Raw genomic sequence first — 21,288 nt, 5'->3', positions numbered from 1 at the left:
AACCCTAAGTGGGTCACAAGAGCTTGCCGTCTTCATATATTGGACGGCTGGCAGGGTATCCAGGCTTGTGGCTCTTTTATGGTATTTATATTCCTCTATGTGAGCGGTTTGATATCTTTCCTCAGCTTTGTTTTTGGAGTGTACAGAGAGCACTATTTGTCTCCCTTTCTCATTTTATATACCATCATTGTGTGCGAGGAGAGTATCAAAGGATATTCAATGTTTATCTTTTGTGCTACGTGAAACATTGGGAATCTTTTATACCAGCACGAGTCACAATAAATTGCTCTTGTACCTCAATATAACAGTGATGTCACACAAGGAGGTGAACGGCCAATTTGTGATATGAACACATCTGGGTGATTTTTAGGAAGGGGATCCCACCATAATTTGCCAAAAAGGACTATTTATGGACTTTTATTGAATTTTGTTTGTTGCGCTGCACCATTATTATTCTTTCACTTTGGTTTATGTATGTGAAATCACAGTGAGGTGTTCAAGCTTGCAGCATATTTTAAGTAGTATATCTAATCATTTTTCACATTTTTTTCTGGTCACAAGTGTAATCGCGCCGATAGCTAACAGTTTTCATTTTTATATTCGGCATATGAAATTTACATACCATTTTCTCTACATTTACTTGCAAAGCAAACTGTCCAGCCAAAATGACAACGCGACAATGCCAGGACTTTGGATAAACTGTAACACTGCCAGAGAGTTCTTGCAAAGGTCACATTTTAATTAAATGGTTTAAAAGATAACACTCACTCACTGCCCTCTCCATTATATTTATAACCCAACTACATATCTCAGATTACGGGGCAACCTGGGACAGGAGCTACGACCATGCAGCACTTTACTTCAGAGGCTATCATGGAAAAGCTGTCTACTAGCAGGCCTACAGAAACAGTAATAAAAAGCTGCATCTAACCCTTCTCCAATTTTGGCTGAAGTAGGACTTTATGTTTCAAATATATTAAGGCCCACTTACATATATTCAATCCATTGTGGTGTATTTAATGTAGACCCAATAATACATCTTAGCATTAGGGCAGTCCATTTGTTTAAATAAGTTGCCAATGCACCAGAAGTGGCTGAAAAGTCGACATTTTGACCATTTTCTGTAATGCGGTTCACCACAATGCAAGACAGTTGTGTTCCTTTGTGCATTAGGGTACAATTTAAACTAAATGTATGGTGTGTTAACGTGCACATTACTGCAACCCATAGGTCTAGGATACGTGAAAATTGCAGAGCCATGGATAGAAACAAGCTAAACATAATGGAAAATCTCATAATATTAATAATATTATTATTGAGTATTTTTTCATACCTTTTAAAGGGTTTCACTTTCACAACTAGCAATCCTATGCCTAAAAAAAAAAAAAGGAAGCCCCCTGCACAGAATAAGTAGCAACTAATAGATTACAAACAAATGCAACTTTCAGCCTACCAGTGAAAAAAAGTCACAAGCTGGGGCTAATGTTCCCATCATCAATGTGAAATTTCACAGATTAGCACCTGCACCCTTGCAAAGCTGGAACCTGTGTGACAGTGGCCTTTCTTATGGAAAGTTTGCAGGAAGGACCCATGAGGTTTCACAGCATTATGGGGTTGCACCTTGACACTAAAGGAAGGGGGATGTACCAGTGGGTCCTGGGAAGTGATCTTTCCTTTGAAAGCACTGTGTACTCTGTTCCTTACCTCTCTGTAGGCTATATTATAGTTTAAAAGGAAAACAAAGATTGTTCCAAAGAAAACACATCTAGAGGACAACAATGCTCTATACAGTATTCGTGTGCACAGTGCTCACTCTGCATTCTGTTTACCGAACACTACATTTATTGTGTGCATGTTAACAAATTCTATGGATTTTGGTGTTGTCTACATTTAAAACCATTTTTAGGGACTATTTACATTTTTTCGTAAATATGCGCATGCCTTTAAAATGAATGGACTGCCAATGCATGTGATTTTTTTTTTTTTTTTTGCAAAACAATGAGGTTCATTTACTAAAAATGGAGAGGGCAAAATCTGGTGCAGTTCTGCATAGAAACCAATCAGGTTCCAGGTTTTATTGTCAAAGCTTAATTGAACAAGCTGAAGTTAGAAGCTGATTGGCTACCATGCACAGCTGTACCAGATTTTGCACTCTCCAGTTTTAATAAATCAACCGCAATGTGTGTTGTCTTATGCAGGCCATACACGGTCGAATTTCGAACGAATTTTCTTTTCAAAATCAGAATGTTCGTTTTTTTTGTGACCCGATGATGCCATCATTGATTTTCGAAATTCGGCCGACCAAGCCTTCAATTTCACTGCATGTTGCTACAGAAAAGAATTTTCTTGGCCGGGAATCTTCTTTTCTCTCCGTAAATTTTCTTTTCTTATTACATTTCTCGCACGATTCTCCCATCATTGATTAGAAAATCGTTCGTTTTTCTAAAAATTTCCAACATGTCCGATTCCTCAAATTTGATTGCCGCACGAAAATCGGCCGTTGTTGCAGCCCACTAATGGTGCGAAATTCATACGAAAATTCTTTCATACGATTTTCGAAAGAAAATTCTTACGAAATTCGAACCGTGTATGGCCGGCATTAGTGTATTGGGGTGCCATTCCAAATGAATAGCACCATAATACACTAATGCATCTTACGGTAATGCAGGGCAGAAGTCTAAGGCTGCTTTCACACTGAAAGCGACAGGCGTTAGTGCTAAAGCGCAGCTCGTTTAAGCAGTGCTCTAGCGCTGTTGCCACTAGTGGTGCACTTTTTACCCCAAAAAAGGTTAAAAAGTCCAGTTTTGCAGCGCTTTCAAAGAGCTTTTCAGCTTTTGTCACTGGTGCTAAAAGAAGTGTCAAAAGTCTCCGATGTGTCCGTCGCAATGTTGCAGGCCACATAAAAATCGCAGATCACCTCCATTACTAGTCAAAAAAAAAAAATAATAATAAAAATGCCATAAATCTATCCCCTATTTTGTAGACGCTATAACTTTTGCGCAAACCAATCAAAATACGCTTATTGCGATTTTTTTTTTTTTACCAAAAATATGTAGAAGAATATATATCGGCCTAAACTGCAGAGGTGATCAAATACCACCAAAAGAAAGCTCTATTGGTGGGAAAAAAGGGCATACATTTTGTTTGGGTACAGCGTCAAAGCGATGCAGTACTGTATCGCAGAAAATGGCCTAAAGTGCTGAAGTGGTTAATCACATTCTGTAATGGTACAATTATTTGTAACCACCTCAGCCCCGGAAGGTTTTACCCCCTTCCTGACCAGAGCACTTTTTACAATTTGGCACTGTGTCGATTTAACTGCTAATTGCGCGGTCATGCAATGCTTTACTCAAACGAAATTTGCGTCCTTTTTTTCCCCACAAATAGAGCTTTCTTTTGATGGTATTTGATCAAATATTCGTTTTTTATTTTTTGCGCAATAAACAGAAAAAGATCGAAAATTTAAAAAAAAAAAATGATATTTTCTACTTTTTGTTATAAAAAAATTCCAATAAACTCAATTTTAGTCATACATTTAGGCCAAAATGTATTCAGCCACATGTCTTTGGTAAAAAAAAGTCAATAAGCGTATATTTATTGGTTTGCGCAAAAGTTATAGCGTCTACAAACTAGGGTACATTTTCTGGAATTTACACAGCTTTTAGTTTATGACTGCCTATTTCATTTCTTGAGGTGCTAAAATGGCAGGGCAGTACACCCCCCCCCCCAAATGACCCCATTTTGGAAAGTAGACACCCCAAGGAAATTGCTGAGAGGCATGTTGAGCCCACTGCATATTTAATCTTTTTGTCCCAAGTGATTGAATAATGACAAAAAAAAAAATATTTTACAAAAAGTTGTCACTAAATGATATATTGTTCAAACATGCAATGGGCATATGTGGAATTATACCCCAAAATACATTCTGCTGCTTCTCCTGAGTACAGGGATACCACATGTGTGGGACTTTTTGGGAGCCTAGCCGCGTACGGGGCCCCGAAAACCAATCACCGCCTTCAGGATTTCTAAGGGTTTAAATTTTTGATTTCACTCCTCACTACCTATCACAGTTTTGAAGGCCATAAAATGCTAAGATGGCACAACCCCCCCCCCCCAATGACCCCATTTTGGAAAGTAGACACCCCAAGCTATTTGCTGAGAGGCATGGTGAGTATTTTGCAGCTCTCATTTGTTTTTGAAAATTAAGAAAGAAAAGAAAAATGTATTTTTTTTTCTTTTTTCAATTTTCAAAACTTTGTGACAAAAAGCGAGGTCTGCAAAATACTCACCATACCTCTCAGCAAAGAGCTTGGGGTGTCTACTTTCCAAAATGGGGTCATTTGGGGGGGGGGGTTGTGCCATCTGGGCATTCCATGGCCTCCGAAACTGTGATAGGCAGTGAGGAGTGAAATCAAAAATTTACACCCTTAGAAACCCTGAAGACGGTGCTTGGTTTTCGGGGTCCCGTACGCGGCTAGGCTCCCAAAAAAGTCTCACACATGTGGTATCCCCGTACTCAGGAGAAGCAACAGAATGTATTTTGGGGTATAATTTCACATATGCCCATGGCATGTTTGAGCAATATATCATTTAGTGACAACTTTATGCAAAAAAAAAAATGTGTCTTTTTCCCGCAACTTGTGTCACAATATAAAATATTCAATGGACTCAACATGCCTCTCAGCAAATAGCTTGGGGTGTCTACTTTCCAAAATGGGGTCATTTGGGGAGGAGGGGTTTGAACTGTCCTGGCATTTTATGCACAACATTTAGAAGCTTATGTCACACATCACCCACTCTTCTAACCACTTGAAGACAAAGCCCTTTCTGACACTTTTTGTTTACATGAAAAAATATTTTTTTTTTTGCAACAAAATTACTTTGAACCCCCAAACATTATATATTTTTTAAAGCAAAGGCCCTACAGATTAAAATGGTGGGTGTTTCATTTTTTTTTCACACAGTATTTGCGCAGCAATTTTTCAAATGCATTTTTTTGGGAAAAAACACACTTTTTTTAAATTTTAATGTACTAAAACACACTATATTGCCCAAATGTTTGATGAAATAAAAAAGATGATCTTAGGCCGAGTACATGGATACCAAACACGGCATGCTTTAAAATTGCCCACAAACATGCAGTGGCGACAAACTACATACATTTTTAAAAGCCTTTAAAAGCCTTTACAGGTTACCACTTTAGATTTACAGAGGAGGTCTACTGCTAAAATTACTGCCCTCGATCTGACCTTCGCGGTGATACCTCACATGCATGGTGCAATTGCTGTTTACATTTGGCGCCAGACCGACGCTTGCGTTCGCCTTTGCAGGAGAGCAGGGGGGACAGGGGTGCTTTTTTTTTTTTCTTTACTTTTTTTTTGCTTTTTTATCTTATTTTTAAACTGTTTAAAATGCTTTCCCAATTTCCCAATGGTGCTGTTTACATCCGGCAAAATCTAAGTCATGAAATGCTCATAGCTTCTGGTTTCTTAGGCCATAGAGATGATTGGAGCCATTCTGGTCTCTGATCAGCTCTATGGTCAGCTGGCCGAATCACCAGCTGCATTCTTAGGTTGCCTGTTGGGACAGCAGAGCCAGAGAAAAACATGGAAGACGGTGGGGGGGAGGGGACATTAACTCCCACTGCTTGTAAAAGCAGTCTAGAGGCTAATTAGCCACTAGGGTTGCTTTTACATGAAAGCCGACCGCTGGCTGAAAAGAATGATACCAAGATGATACCTAAATCTGCAGCCATCGTTCAGGTATAACCACTCAAAGTCCAGCAACAAACCAGTATGTTGCTGGCCCTTGTTGGGCATATATTGTAATCTTTTTTTTCATGCAGCCTGTGGGCTGAACAAAAAAAAGAGATTGATTGGTGGGTATGCCCACCATTAGAATACCTCCCTTCATCCACCCACTTCTAATGATGGGCATACATGTACCATTTATATATGCCGAAGCATGGGGGCGTCCGCCCCAAAAGTTAGGAGCAAATCGCTCCTCTGCCCCCATGCTTCGGCATATATGCTCTTTTTTTTAACTGTGGTGGTGAAATCACCTCCTACAGCGCTGGATTCATGGCTTTATATATCGTGGGAGCAAACGCTGTTGCTGTCAATGGCGTACCTGCTAAGCAAATGATGGTTAACAATAAAACAAAGTAACATTACAGTATAACAGTGAGATATACCATACCTGCAAAGCAAATACAAAAAAAACATAGTAAAAAATAAAACATTTTTTAACGCAACATGTGCCTAAAATATATATATATGCCGAAGCATGGGGGCATCCACCCGCAAAAGGTAGGAGAAAATTGCTCCTCTGCCCCTGCTGCCCCCGTGCTTCGGCATATAGGCTCTTTTTTTTAACTGTGGTGGTGAAATCACCTCCGACAGCGCTGGATTCACGGCTTTATGTATCGTAGGAGCAAGCGCTGTTGCTGTCAAGATAAATAAATCCGTGCTGCAGCTGGATGGCGTACCTGAAAACAAAAAAATGGTTAACAATAAAACACAGTAAACAGTAAAGTATAAAAAATTGTATACCTGAAAAGAAAACATGATAAAACATAATAACAATAAAACATAGAATAGAATAAAGTATCTTGGGAGACCCAGTGAAAGTGTGCCTAGTCTGTGCAATGCTGTACCCTATGCTAATACTCAACTAGTGCATGGTAGCGTTCAAAACATTCACCAATGCAAAGACCAGGATTGTCAGGACAGGAGGGACAATAATAGCGGGTGTCACGCCTATATCCTCGCTTGCTGCAGACACAACATTTTTTGAGGGGGTTCGTTGGGTAGGGGTACTCAGGAGGACATAAGGAAAATGCCTCTCACGGAGCCGGCTTACTGCATTTGGTTGGGGATGATGAGGCGGAGCACCGTCTGGAAACAGAAGGGCTCTGACGATTCCTTCCTGGAATTTAAGGAAGGATCCAGTCCGTCCTGAAGCTCTGTATAGCACATGAGTGTTCAGCAAAGTCAATTGAAATAAATAAATAGACACTTTCTTGTACCAGCGTCTGGCCTTATGAGCAACTAGGTACGGCGCCAACAACTGGACATTGAGGTCCACCCCTCCCATATTTTGGTTATATTCGTGGACACAGAGGGGTTTCTCCACAACACCAGTCGCCGTAGTAATTTGGACCGTCGTGTCTGCATGAAGGGAGGTAAGAACGATAACATTCTTATTATCCCTCCACTTCATAGCGAGCAAGTTATTACACTTCAAGCAGGCTCTCTCCCGCAGCCTAAGACGGGAATCTACAAGCCACTGGGGAAAGCCCCTGCGATTAGATTGCACGGTTCCACATGCTCCAATCTGATGATCAAACAAGTGACTAAAAAGTGGCACATTCGTGTAATAATTGTCCACGTACAAGTGGTACCCCTTTCCGAATAAGGGTGACACCAAGTCCCACACAATCTTGCCAGCGCTTCCTATGTAGTCATGGCAGTTTGTCGGCACTATGTGACTATCTTTGCCCTCGTAAACCATAAAACTACATGTATAGCCTGTGGCCCTGTCACAGAGCTTATACATCTTGACCCGGTATCTGGCACGCTTGCCGGGAAGGTACTGTTTGAATGACAAGCGGCCAGAAAACTTAATCAGGGACTCATCAGGGCAGACTAATTACTTTTACCAATTGTACCTAAGATGAATTCTCTTCACAATTAGTATGATTACCTTATCAGGCTATTGTCATTGGAAGATCTACCTTCAACTCCTGTTCTGGCAACAAATGCAAATTGTTGTATTTCCCATGCTTCTCTGTCCTGTGACTTTGGTCACCAGGACATGCCACAATAAAAACTTTACAAAGAGTTTAATGCTCGCCATATATGTATTGAAATTTTACTAGTCCAGCAGGGTTTTGCTGGATTTTGATCCATGTGGGGTCATGCCTGTTCGACAAAGTTGATCGTTAGATTGACTTGTTGAAAAACTTTTCGCGATCAGACAGCTGCAGCCGCTGATCAGTGTATTCTGACAGCAGTCCTGCTATTAGAATAAAATGTCCCAGTAGGGGACATTCATTTATCCACCTCACTTGTGTGGATGGAGGAATAATTTTTTTTTTTTTTTTTACTCAGCCCGTGAAAAACTACAAACAAGAAGCAAATCATGTATGGCCAGCTTAACCCTTCCTTTATCAAGACTAAAAAAATGTTTCATCTTTACATAAACTTTAAACATGGTTAATATGGAAATATTTCTGATGTATTCTGATACATTTCTCTGTGGGCTGAATTCCTATTGATATTTGTGGGCTGAAGACCTATATGATATTTCGAAATATCATGTCACATTAAAAAAAACAAAAAATAGCAGTAAGATATACTAAAAAAATATGGAAATCTGTTTTATTTTTCTTTATTCATGCTGCCGCTGCCAGTGTTGTTTTAGGGAGTAAAAGCATGTGTGCAGGTTTTAGTGACTTTCAGGTCAAATGGAGATAGTGAATCTACCCAGTGGTGACCCAGACAGCAACGAATGCTTGACAGGGTGTTACCATTTCTCTATACTATCTAATATGTGTTTATGAGAAGGGTTACTAAAGAGACTCATTTGTCCACGCAAATATGTCATGGAGCTTTTTCTATAAATAAAGAATACAAAAAAAAAAAATGTCATGGCTGGCAATATGTCATTTTTTGGCTAAACAGAAAAATGTGGTAAAGATCCCTAAAGCCACGTGCTCACTTCTACAGACATCAGTAGTGACTGCTCTCCAGCGGACATTTTTTGTGAAAATGAAGGGGAGACATTAGGGGTTTATTCTCTCCATAAAAAGAACCTGTCACTGCCCAATACTCTCACATAGGGGGCTTATCAGCCCCTTTGAAATTTAAAAAAAATTAGAGACATAAAAACTTGTTTAAAAATAATACAAATTAAAGGACCCCACTCTACACATGTAATTATGTGCACTCCTAGGACACACATGCATTCATAAACACAAATTTCTCACCACATATTGGGTGTTGCTGTGCACAACAGGGACAGAGGAATAAACCTAGGGCCACTATTTATGGCTGACACTATATTAATAAGATGTAAAGGTTTTTGATGTGGTGCATATGGATAATTTTGGACATTGTATTTTTTCTTTTTGCTGTTTCGTAGACGCAAGCAATTTTGAGGTGGGACATATTTGGTAAAAATATTTCTATGTATTCTATAAAATAAATCCAAAAATAAATACTCAGTATATAGTATTGATACAGATAAAGCTGCTAAGATTTCATATATGATATAAAGTGTTATATTAATTCCTCAATCTATCCCTGAATAATTTATGTGCGTCTAATTTATTATATAAATAAATGTCCCCAAATGTGCACATTTTCAGAAACGTTTTATAGGTAGATTGAGCATATAATATAGCACTGCATATCATCTATAACATTTTGACCTATTTGGCATCTATTTACTTATAGATACAAAATCAATATATTGTGTTTTGTGCACTAAAATTCATTTGAATATATTTTCACTGAAAATATAGGTTTTAAAAACATTTGTGCAAATATTGTGAAGCATTAAAATTTCCAGCAACAGCTTTTTATTCTACACGTCCTCTGCTTCCTACTGAATATATTTTTTATTTTATGGGTTTTCATGAAATTTTGCAAGGGGAAAGTGCATGTTTTTTCCATGTTATGAAAAATCAACATTTCATTTGGCATCTAAAAGGTTAAAAGCCAATGAAATAACAGATAAACTAAAATATATGTGAGTAAAAGTGTATCATTTCATTTGCAGCAGATATATTTTGTTATGTCTTTTATAGCATTGTAGTTCTCTGGGTCCTAAAATAACAGAGGTCTAATTGAGAACGGTGTGAGTCCCATGCAGATTGGCTGGTACAGGATTGATTGACTTTTCAGTTGTATTAGCTATTTGCTCATGAAAGCCCCCTCCTGTGGTGATCAGTAAACCTTCGTTGTGGAGCCATTTCCTCCTCTGTCTTCATATGCAGAACTCAGTGGTTAATGTTCCCTTATTGCAGGCTTTTTTTTACATTGCAGCTCCTTTCATTCCTTCCTATCATTTCCATTGCCAAAACCACCTGCAAGACTTTAGAACTTTACAAACACACATAATTTTAATAGCAGGCGTGGTTTGGACACTTCACATGCAAAGTAGCTGTTCCATTCAAATCCAGACCTATTACACATGCACTCAAGCCTAGCTTCTGGTCTTTGCACACCGAAAACATCAAAATCAACTCAAAGCAGGGCTACAAAGAGAGGCTACAAATTAGGGTCATTACTGCTGTATACTAAACCTTAGACTACAAGTACAAATACTAATGTAAAACTACTACAAACATCTCTACATCTTCTTGCTTTGTTTCAATACATTTAATTGTTGAAAAGAATATTGCACAAATAATGACAACATTCTTCAGTGTGTGTGTGTGTGTGTGTGTGTGTGTGTGTGTATATATATGTGTAATATGTATTTATTTATTTTTTTACAGCTACCCATGCTAATCAATGATTTGAATTGAAAAAAAAAAATTAAGTTCAGCAAAAGTATATACATAATGAGGAAGAACAAATGCAATAATAGATTTATAAATTGTTTGTACAATTTCGTACAATAATATAAATTGTAGTTGAAACAGATAACTTGATATTTAATTGATCTTTTATCTGTAAAATGAAAAAGGAAAAAAAAAAGCTATTTTAGAGACAATGGTTTGCCTTCCACTAATGTAACATTTTTCAGGGTATTTAGTGAAACCAATAGATCACAAATTGTGTAGATATCTCTCACACATCATCATCAGTTCATCACCAAGTTATTATAAAGAGAGGATTAAATGTTTAACACATATTTACCAGTTAAATATAACAAAGAAGCACATATCTATCTATCTTTTAATCAGTCTATTATTTATCTTAAATTCAATTGCAAATGACTACCTGACAGAGCTGGGTGTCTTCAAGGAAGAGACAAGTGTCCAGGCATTCAGTGCTGCTTTGTCTATGAGAGGAGGGGGTGAAGGAACTCCTTCAGTGATCCTGGTCCAGCCACATAATGTACATTACCATCCCGGCAGTTTATCGTAACTGTTCTAGCTATCCATCTCAGCCCATTGGCTTCTTACAACAGACCAGTTGGGGTTATTTTATAACTCTGTGAATGTAAGATGGATATTAGTCCCCAGAAAGTACCACTTTAGCAATTTAATATAGTTTAACTATAGCTGTTTTCTGTATCTTAAGAAAAAACAAACAAAAAAAACCCCAAAAGGATAGGCTATAACTGAGATCAGTGTGGACCCCATGCAGATTGTCCAGTAGAGGAATGGAGCTCTTTTTAGTTGTTATTGCTATCTGCTCATGAAAGCTCTCCTGTGGTGATCAGTAAACCCTACTTGCCGAACCATTTCCTCCTCTGTCTTCATATGCAGAGCTTGGTGGCTAATGTTGTCTATTGCATGCAAAATTGTAAAACTAAACAAATAGATTTGTATATAAATGATTTTCCAGATATTTATGGTGGAAAATTATTTATATTTTTCAGTTCAGGGTTTATATATAATATATATACACTAATAAATGTGTATACTTGTATTTTATTTATCTAATTTTGATGTATTTAATGGTACATAAACAAAATGAACACATTTTTTCATGGCGTAGTAATCAGATTTTTATTATTATTATTGTTACCGCACTTAAAATTATACAAAAATAGTGTGATCACAGCTAACCAGGATATTTCATAAGTTATTTTTTAAAAGCTCAAAAAGTAGTATACATAACAGAGGAAAACAAATATAACAACAAATATACCATATATTTGTATAGTTTACAACATTTTTTTACAATAATATAATGTATTATTATGGAATTGAAACATGAATTTTGGTATGGCATTGATCTGTTAAAATAAAAAAAGCCTATAAAATAAAAAGACACAATTGTTTGCCCTTCCATTACTATAACATTCTTCAGGGCATATAGTAACAGAGTAAGGTCTATATCTCAGTTGTGTAATGCATATTGTTTTTAAATGTGTGCAAAATGTGGGGTGTGTATATAAATATAATCATTAAAATATGGATTTTTTAATCTTCATTAAATGTCTGAAATAAGGATAAATAAGTAATATAACTGGATTGTGACATAAATGTAATGTATACCTGCTAAATGCATGCCTAGTTTCCAAAAAAAAGCAAAGCTTTTCAATGAAGAGGATAAAATGAATGCATAGAAAATCATTGAAAGCTCAGTTCTTTAGCCACAAAAAGTGTAAACAGCCTGGACAAACATTGATCCACAATAGTGAGCTTAACAAACCATTGCATGTGTTGTAAATAATGAAAGTTGCTAGAGTCTATTGATGTGCACAGCAAGTGTTAATTCCCATCCTCTGGACCACCACTTTTGTTGACCTAGTCCCTCCTTCCCAGGTGCAGGACCCTCTCATAAAAGCTTAGCTGGCAGATTATCTCCAATTCAATTGCAGATGACTGCCTGACAGAGCTGGGTGTCTTCAGGGAAGAGACCAGTGACCAGGAATTCAGTGCAGCTCTGCTTATAAGAGGAGGCTGTGAGGGAATTCCTTCAGAGATCCTGGTCAGCCACAAGACAACGCAGAGATTACCATCCAGACAGTTCCCCATAGCTGTTTTGGACGGTCACCTGTGGCCATGAGCTTCTTCCAACAGACCAATAACTCAGAGGAGCAGTTCTTCTCAAGGATTTCAGATGGGGAAGATGAAATTGATATTCTGGGAGAAGATGACAGTTGTGGCTTCCAGCAACATTTCTGCCTAAAGCCTCAATCTTCAGACATGGATACTGAGATGTCTCCCACCAAATCCAGCTGTGGAGAGTCAGAGAGTGACTCATCTGGAGAGAGTGAGTCTACAGAACAGACCATGAACACTGGAGGTAAATCAAAAAGGACCTTGGTAAAACCTCCATATTCATACATCGCCTTGATCACCATGGCTATTCTACAGAGTCCAAACAAAAAACTGACCCTCAGCGGAATCTGTGACTTCATCAGCAATAAATTCCCCTATTATAAAGACAAATTCCCAGCCTGGCAAAACTCCATTAGGCACAACTTGTCCCTCAATGACTGCTTTATCAAGATCCCCAGGGAACCGGGCAACCCAGGCAAAGGAAACTATTGGACCCTGGACCCAGCTTCAGAAGATATGTTTGATAATGGAAGTTTCCTCAGGAGGAGGAAACGATTTAAAAGACACCACAACGAATTCATCAAAGAAAGCTTGATGGTCTACCCTCCCTTTCATTACTACAGACCTTACAGGGCTCTTCACCCACAGACATATGTTCATCCTCATGTTGTAACCCCGATGCCCATAACTGAAAGACTAGTGATCCCTGCACACCAGCAGATCCCTTACCAGGATATGCCTCAGGGGAAACTCCCCAGCAACATCCAAGGACTAAATATACAGCTCAAAACCCAGGCTTTGGGCAACCAACATCCTCCAAACAAATGCTCCTTCAGCATAGAGAGCATTATGAAGAAAACCAAGGAGCCAGAAGTTTCTGTCCCAGACCTCCACCAGTCCTGGAACTATAGTCATTTTCAGCAAAGGTCAGCTTCCATGCTGCCAGCTATACTTAACATAAATGCTGGACCTCTGGTATCATCCTATGGAGCCCGGCAGTACTGCCATATGAGGTTCCCCACTAGCTTCTGATGTATATACGTATATACTGTCCTAGATTTAACAGCAACTAAACCTGAGCAATCACACTTACTGCGCTGCTTTTGGCTTGTATTTAATGGACCAATGTCTGATCTAGAGAAAATTATTTATTAATGTACTGTTCTATATAACCCCACATTTTTCCTCACTGCATTGCTATAATCAGGACTTAAAATACACAGTTGGTGAGGAAGGGATGGATATTCGTGGTTGCTGTGTGTTTTTTTATTTTTGTTTTGTTTTGTTTTTTGACTCTCTGTGAGTACAGTGTTGTATTTAAATGTTTGCATGGCTGTCCTGTTTTCTTTGATGTTCTATTGCTTATTGAAATGTACATATCTATAAAGTATTTATTGTCAGAGATTAATAACATGTGTGGTAAGTCCATACAATTAAACTTTTTAATAGTTATAAAAATGGGTGGTTTCATTTAGTCCTTTTAAATTTAAAATAGATGTTTGTATTCTTTTATTTGAGGAAACAGAAATATTATATCATTTACTTTAAAAAATATGCATTGCAAAATAAGAGCACAGGCCTATAATTGTATTTAAAATGAAAAATGACCTAGGAGGTTAGAGTAATTATTATTTGTTCACTGGGCATATCACATACTGGTGATTCACTGATTACATTTCTCACATGTGCTTGGCTGATATGTTGCTATGTTCCTCATGTTAAATATATAAGTATCCCAGCACTGAAAATATAGTCAATCAAGATCAGTTCTACCCCCATCCCTGGGAGCGGAGGCTGGGTAAAATTGACTCCTTTAGCAAATGAGTGCTTTAATTACTGACGAAGAAACCTATAGTTGGGAAAATTGTTTTTTTTCATTTATCAAAATAAAACCATTGGAAAATATTTATCTCAACCAAAAATAGCAGTAACAATCATAGCATATTAGTATTATTGGTGCCTGGCACAATGTTAAAAAGTACTTGATATTTTCCTTTGGTACTGATATCAGTACCTGTAATGCATTACTCTTTACTTGTAAATTAAATAGCAGATAACTGAAAAGCTACCCAGACTGACTATGCTGGTGAGAATTTTCATTTTTCCATTCTTTTGACTTGATAGAAGTTTTGAAACCTGTATGGCATTCTGGCTATTAACCTATGGATTGCAGCAAAACACCTTATACATGTTGGTGTATTGAACTGCCAGTCATTTGTGATTTCACTTCAGTGCACCTCCACAACGCAGCTGTGTTGCATTACACCACAAAACTAATGCCCCGTACACATGGTCGGATTTTCCGACGGAAAATGTGCGATCGGAGCTTGTTGTCAGAAATTCTGACCGTGTGTAGGCTCCATCACACATTTTCCATCGGAATTTCCGACACACAAAGTTTAAGAGCAGGCTATAAGATTTTCCGACAACAAAATCCGTTGTCGGAAATTCCGATCGTGTGTACACAAATTCGACGCACAAAGTGCCATGCATGCTCAGAATAAATTAAGAGGCGAAAGCTATTGGCTACTGCCCCGTTTATAGTCCCGACGTGCGTGTTTTACGTCACGGCGTTTAGAACGATCGGATTTTCCGACAACTTTGTGTGACCGTGTGTATGCAAGACAAGTTTGAGCCAACATCTGTCAGAAAAAAAACATGGATTTTGTTGTTGGAATGTCCGATCAATGTCCGACCGTGTGTACGGGGCATTAGGCTGGCCATACATGTTCAATTCTCTGGTACAATTTTCCTTTAGATCTACCAAAAATATATAATATGAGGTCAAAACTAAACAACTTTCAATTGTATCCAATTAGGCAGGCCCTTGCACTACATAATTTAAGGTGAATCTAAAGGAAAATTGTACAAGAAAATTGAGTATGTATGGCCAGCCATAGGGATTGATTTACTAAAACTGGAGAGTGAAAAATCTGGTGCAGCTCTGAGTAGCAACCAATCAGCTTATTTTTTTTTTTTTTTATCAAAGCTTAATTGAGCAAGCTGAAGTTAGAAACTGACTGGCTACCATGTACAGCTGAACCATATTTTGCACTCTTCAGTACCAGTTATTAAATCAACCCCAGAATGATGCATTACTGGTCATTGTGATGTGCTGCAGGTACTTTTTTTCATCTGTTCCATTGGGCCGCTGAAACACATGTAAACATGTAATATAACGTGTGTTAATGCTACACACCGGGGCGGACATGCGAGAAGGGTCCCTTAATGATTTTCTAAGCAAACTATACTAAAATGCCGATTCCCTATCTTTTCTTCTTGAAAAATTATGAACTCTACTTACCCACATGGATTTTAAAGATCAGTCAGTAAAGCTGATACATGAAGGGTCCTTGCACACTCCCATCTCCTGGATGCCTATGCTGTAATGAGGAATAGAATGAGTGCTTCATGTCCCCAGGACTTCGCTGTGTGTCCTATTACCGGACTTAATGTCAAGACCAGGGTCTCTAATACATAACTAGAAGGGGGAAGTACTTTCCATTACTTTCTGCTAACTACTTTATATAGATTCTTCATGATGGTAGCAAACTGCCATTGATCAATGCAGCAAGTTTGGTGTTGAATTTAAAGCTTTGAAACAATAGATCCCTAATACCACTTTTAGAGGTGCTTTTTTTTTCCTTAAAAATATTTTGTAATTTTCATGGTCCAAACATAATAAGTTTCACAAGCGTTAAAAATGAACCTCAGGCTTCCCCAAAAATAAAACATAAAAAAAATGAAGCAACAGTTTTAGATCTCAGTTTCAAGTTTGCACTGCAGAAAATTCTAAACAACCAACACATTTGAGATCCTTATTAACATGAATAAATACATTAGGTAGTTTATTTTTTTATTTATTTATTTTACATATACATTGTACATTCACATCAGTCCCTACCCTCAAGGAGCTTACAATCTAAGGTCCCTAACTCACATTCATACATACTAGGGACAATTTATACAGGATCCGATTAACCTACCAGCATGTCTTTGGAGTGTGGGAGGAAACCGGAGTACCCGGAGGAAACCCACGCAGGCACAGGAAGAACATGCAAACTCCAGGCAGGTAGTGTCATGGTTGGGATTCGAACCAGTGACCCTTCTTACTGCTAGGCGAGAGTGCTACTCACTACACCACTGTAGTGAGGGTGGACTTTGGGCATTCGGTTAAAGGTGGCTTTATAAGTAAAGGGAATTTAGTTTTGTGTGGAATTGTTGGATGGATATATCTAAAATCACTAGACGTGACTCTACAATAAAAAAGAGTTTGAAAGAATTGAGAAGAGTAATGCCCCGTACACACGGTCGGATTTTCCGATGGAAAATGTCTGATCGGAGCGTGTTGTCGGAAATTCCGACCGTGTGTGGGCTCCATCGGACATTTTCCATCGGATTTTCCGACACACAAAGTTGGAGAGCAGGAGATAAAATTTTCCGACAACAAAATCCGTTGTCGGAAATTCCGATCGTGTGTACACAAATCCGACGGACAAAGTGCCACGCATGCTCAGAATAAATAAAGAGATGAAAGCTATTGGCCACTGCCCCGTTTATAGTCCCAACGTACGTGTTTTACGTCACCGCGTTTAGAACGATCGGATTTTCCGACAACTTTGTGTGACCGTTTGTATGCAAGACAAGTTTGAGCCAACATCCGTCGGAAAAAATCCTAGGATTTTGTTGTCGGAATGTCCGAACAAAGTCCGACCGTGTGTACGCCCTATTATGCCCCGTACACACAGTCGGATTTTCAGACGGAAAATGTGCGATCGGAGCGTGTTGTCGGAAATTCCGACCGTGTGTGGGCTCCATCGGACTTTTTCCATTGGATTTTCCGACACACAAAGTTTGAGAGCAGGCTATAAAATTTTCCGACAACAAAATCCGTTGTCGGAATTTCCGATCGTGTGTACACAAATCCGACGCACAAATTTCCACGCATGCTCAGAATAAATAAAGGGATGAAAGCTATTGGCTACTGCCCCGTTGATAGTGCCGACGTACGTGTTTTACGTCACCGCGTTCAGAATGATCGGATTTTCCGACAACTTTGTGTGACCGTGTGTATGCAAGACAAGTTTGAGCCAACATCCGTCGAAAAAATCCTAGGATTTTGTTGTCGGAATGTCCGATCAATGTCCGACCGTGTGTACGGGGCATTAGAGTAAACAGAAGGTATAATGGAGCCCTAGTCAATTTCACATACAGTAAACACCTGGAGACATGAAGCGCTGAGTAATGGGACTACTATGGTCCTGTTTAATGCTAACATCAACCCGTCTCAATACCATAAAAATACAATTCTATGTGTGTCCTTAAAAACTAAGATACCGCTAGGTGTATGCACAAGTCCTTTATTACAAATTCTTAACAAACAAAAAAAAATATTTAAAACACATATTCTTGGACTGCCAATTTCTAGCATATGTGCAGGAAATATAGATTTTGCTTCAGCCAAATAGCTGCTATTTAAAATCCAGCACATATTTATAAGCATAATGTCGACATTTCAGAACACTTTACAAGTACTAGGAGTTTCAAATAAGGGTGGAGTGGGATAAATTACATTTTAAATCATATACTGTATTTCACAAAAGTGAGTACACCCCTCACATTTTTGTAAATATTTGATTATATCTTTTCATGTGACAACACTGAAGAAATGACACTTTGCTACAATGTAAAGTAGTGAGTGTACAGCTTGTATAACAGTGTAAATTTGCTATCCCCTCAAAAAATTCAACACACAGCCATTAATGTCTAAACCGCTGGCAACAAAAGATACTGTATATGAAAGTTCCTAAAGGGTTTTTTTAATGATATGGAATTCTTTTAGAAATATAATTAAGGAACACAGCTGTAAAAGGCAAATTATTGCAGATTTAGATATTTATTAAAGTGGAAGTAAAGGCCTTTGGTTATGTTTCACCTACAGGTAAGGCTATAATAAGGCTTACCTGTAGGTACTGTAAATATCACCTAAACGTGCACTGTTTAGGAGACATTAACTTGTGAAGCCACATGTGCTCTGAAGGAACAACATACTCGTACCATTCCAGTTGCAAACAATGACTCCTGCACGCATGTGCGGGAGTGACATCATTGCGGCTCGTCCATTCCAAGGACCAGAGTCCGCGAACCCGGAAGGAAGACAGGGTAAAGATGGAAGCCCTGTCAGCAGTGACAGCGTGCCGCTAGAGGGCATCATTTTAAGGTAAGTTTCACATAATGTGCTAGTTTACCACAGCTTTGGGGATTAAAGTGGTAGCAAATTTATACAATCTAACTCCAAATCTGCAATATGCAACTTCATGTTGCTCTTTATAATCATTGCGCTGCATACATTATGCAAATAAAACGTTCTTACTTGCTCAAATAAACTTTTTATGAACGCTCCAGCTGGCATGTTGCCACCACTATTTTAAGTCCTGTCTTCCGTATCCCAGCAGTAATATATTTCCATCCTCACTATGTCTCCGTGGCCATAATCCCACCTATGCGCATCTGTCTTTGACTGCGCTCTCTGTCTCTCCGCCTGTTCATCTCCACTATCCCTGTGACGTAAAGAGTCACATGGGGTTAAGGCTCAGCATCTGAATGGGGAATGGGCAAGGTGTACCGCGGGATTAGACATGTGCACAGCCAAAAAATTTGTTCATTTTCGTTTTCGTTTCATTAGTTTATTATTTTTTTCGTTTTTCGGGTCATTCGTTATGATCGCGATTCGTAAATTCGTTTATTCGTAAATTCGTAAATGGGTTCATTCGTACATTCGTATTTTCAAACATTCGTTCAATCGTACATTCGTACATTTTTACATTTGTACATTTGTAAATTCGTACATTCGTAAATTCGTAAAATCGTACATTTGTAAATTAGAAAATTCGGAAATTTGTAAATTTGAAGTTTGAAAATCCAAAAACCCGAAAATTCTAAAATCTGAAATAGTAACTAACTATTAAATTATAGGTATTGTAATTTCCTTTCAAATTTGACTGTCAGTGAATGTAACAAATACGAATTTATCCGAAGTTACGAATTATCCAAAACGAATGCTGCATCTGAACAAATGGAACGGAACAAATTAATAATAAATAATAATAATAAAACGTTGTTATTATTATTATTGTTATTTATTATTAATTCATTACGTTCCATTTTTCGGATCATTCATAACTTCGTAATTTGTATGTGTTACGTTCACTAACAGCCAAATTTGAAAGGAAATTACAATACCTATAATGTAAAAGTTACTAGTAATTACTATTAGTTAAGTTATTATTAGTTAACTATTATTTCAGATTACCGAATTTTCAAATTTACAACTTTACGAATTCACTAATATACTAATGTACGAATGTACGAATGTACATTCGTAAATTGCGAATGTACGAATGCCCGAATTTACGAATGTCCAATTTTATCGAATTTACGAACATTCGGAAAAAATTTGTTAAATGGGTTTTTGTTAATTCGGATATCCCCGAATTAACGAATTTGTCGAAATTCGTTAAAAAACGAATTCGGAACTAAATGAATTGCACATGCCTACGCGGGATATTAAGGCTGATGTCGACTTAGGGATATGACACAGCCCCGACATATACACAGCATTTTTCCGGCACGAAAAGCTTGCCGGAAAAATGGGACTAAATGCGCATGCGCCAGTGACATCACTAAAAAGAAACATACAAAATACACAGAAAACAAGCAGGTAAGAAGACATAAACACAGAGCACACAAAACTGTAGGCTGCATGGATTCATTTAAAAGAAACTTGCTAGACTGGGTTTACAACCGCTTTAAGCTCTGTGGTAAAAGGGTTATCCAAAGTGTAAAACAATGTGAACTGTGGTCAGTAGGTGTAAAAAATGCCCCTAGATTGGTATTCAGTGGGAGAAATATATATATCAGTGAGAGTATAAAATGCTCCTGCGTTGTTGGTCAATGAGAGGTAAAGGTGCCCATGCCTTAATGGCCAGTGCTAAAGCTTTGGCCATACTTCTCCTTTAACAAAGCCCCAAGGTCGGTGATCAGTGGAAGTATAAAATGATCCTATATCTATGGCCAGTGGCAATAATAAATGCCCCTCTGCCAGTGAAAGTTCAGGGAAATAATAACTCTGGCTCATAAACTTCGAACCTCATAAATAAATGGCTTATGGAACCGTTATTCTCTAATAATGACAGGGATAAATGATAGGAATCCCTGTCCTGTGATGAGCTATTTGCATTAAAAAAGCATTAGAGGTTCTTTAGGACCACATTGACACCTTGTAGATCCTTATCGAATTTGGGCAATGTGTACATTTGTCCCAAGTGTTACATTCCCACGCATAGTGTAAAGAGGGGAACAACTGTCTGTGGTGAAAGCAATTGTGTGCGTCTTTTCTTATTACTTACATACAAAGAATGCAACCAGTCAACTGCACTAAGAATAAAACAGGGCTTAAAATAGCAGTCATTCCCTTAAACTATTACAAAAATAATATTTGTTACCTAAAATATTGATATTGATGTACCGCCAGGGTTATATTACAGTTTTCAAACAGGGAATCTGAGGTTTTGAAATGTATAACAGTGTTACTAATAACC

General features: G+C 38.1%; 1 protein-coding gene across 1 annotated transcript; it reads left to right on the top strand.

Annotated features, from left to right (window-relative positions):
• Window positions 1–12,608: 12,608 nt before the first annotated feature.
• LOC141144397 (forkhead box protein D5-A-like) lies at window positions 12,609–13,851 on the top strand. The gene has a single exon (XM_073630085.1). It carries the CDS (start codon window positions 12,689–12,691, stop codon window positions 13,718–13,720), a length of 1,032 nt encoding a protein of 343 aa, XP_073486186.1. The 5' UTR covers window positions 12,609–12,688; the 3' UTR covers window positions 13,721–13,851.
• The last annotated feature ends 7,437 nt before the right edge of the window (window positions 13,852–21,288 follow it).

The sequence above is a fragment of the Aquarana catesbeiana genome, linkage group LG01 (genome assembly GCF_042186555.1).
Source record: "Aquarana catesbeiana isolate 2022-GZ linkage group LG01, ASM4218655v1, whole genome shotgun sequence".
In the NCBI taxonomy this organism is placed as follows: domain Eukaryota; kingdom Metazoa; phylum Chordata; class Amphibia; order Anura; family Ranidae; genus Aquarana; species Aquarana catesbeiana.
Note: the sequence above shows the minus strand (reverse complement) of the source record. Positions and strands in the feature narration are given on the sequence as shown.

Bases quoted from the DNA above. Each gene is read 5' to 3' on its own strand.
- LOC141144397 (XM_073630085.1), top strand. From the start codon at position 12,689: ATGAGCTTCTTCCAACAGACCAATAACTCAGAGGAGCAGTTCTTCTCA.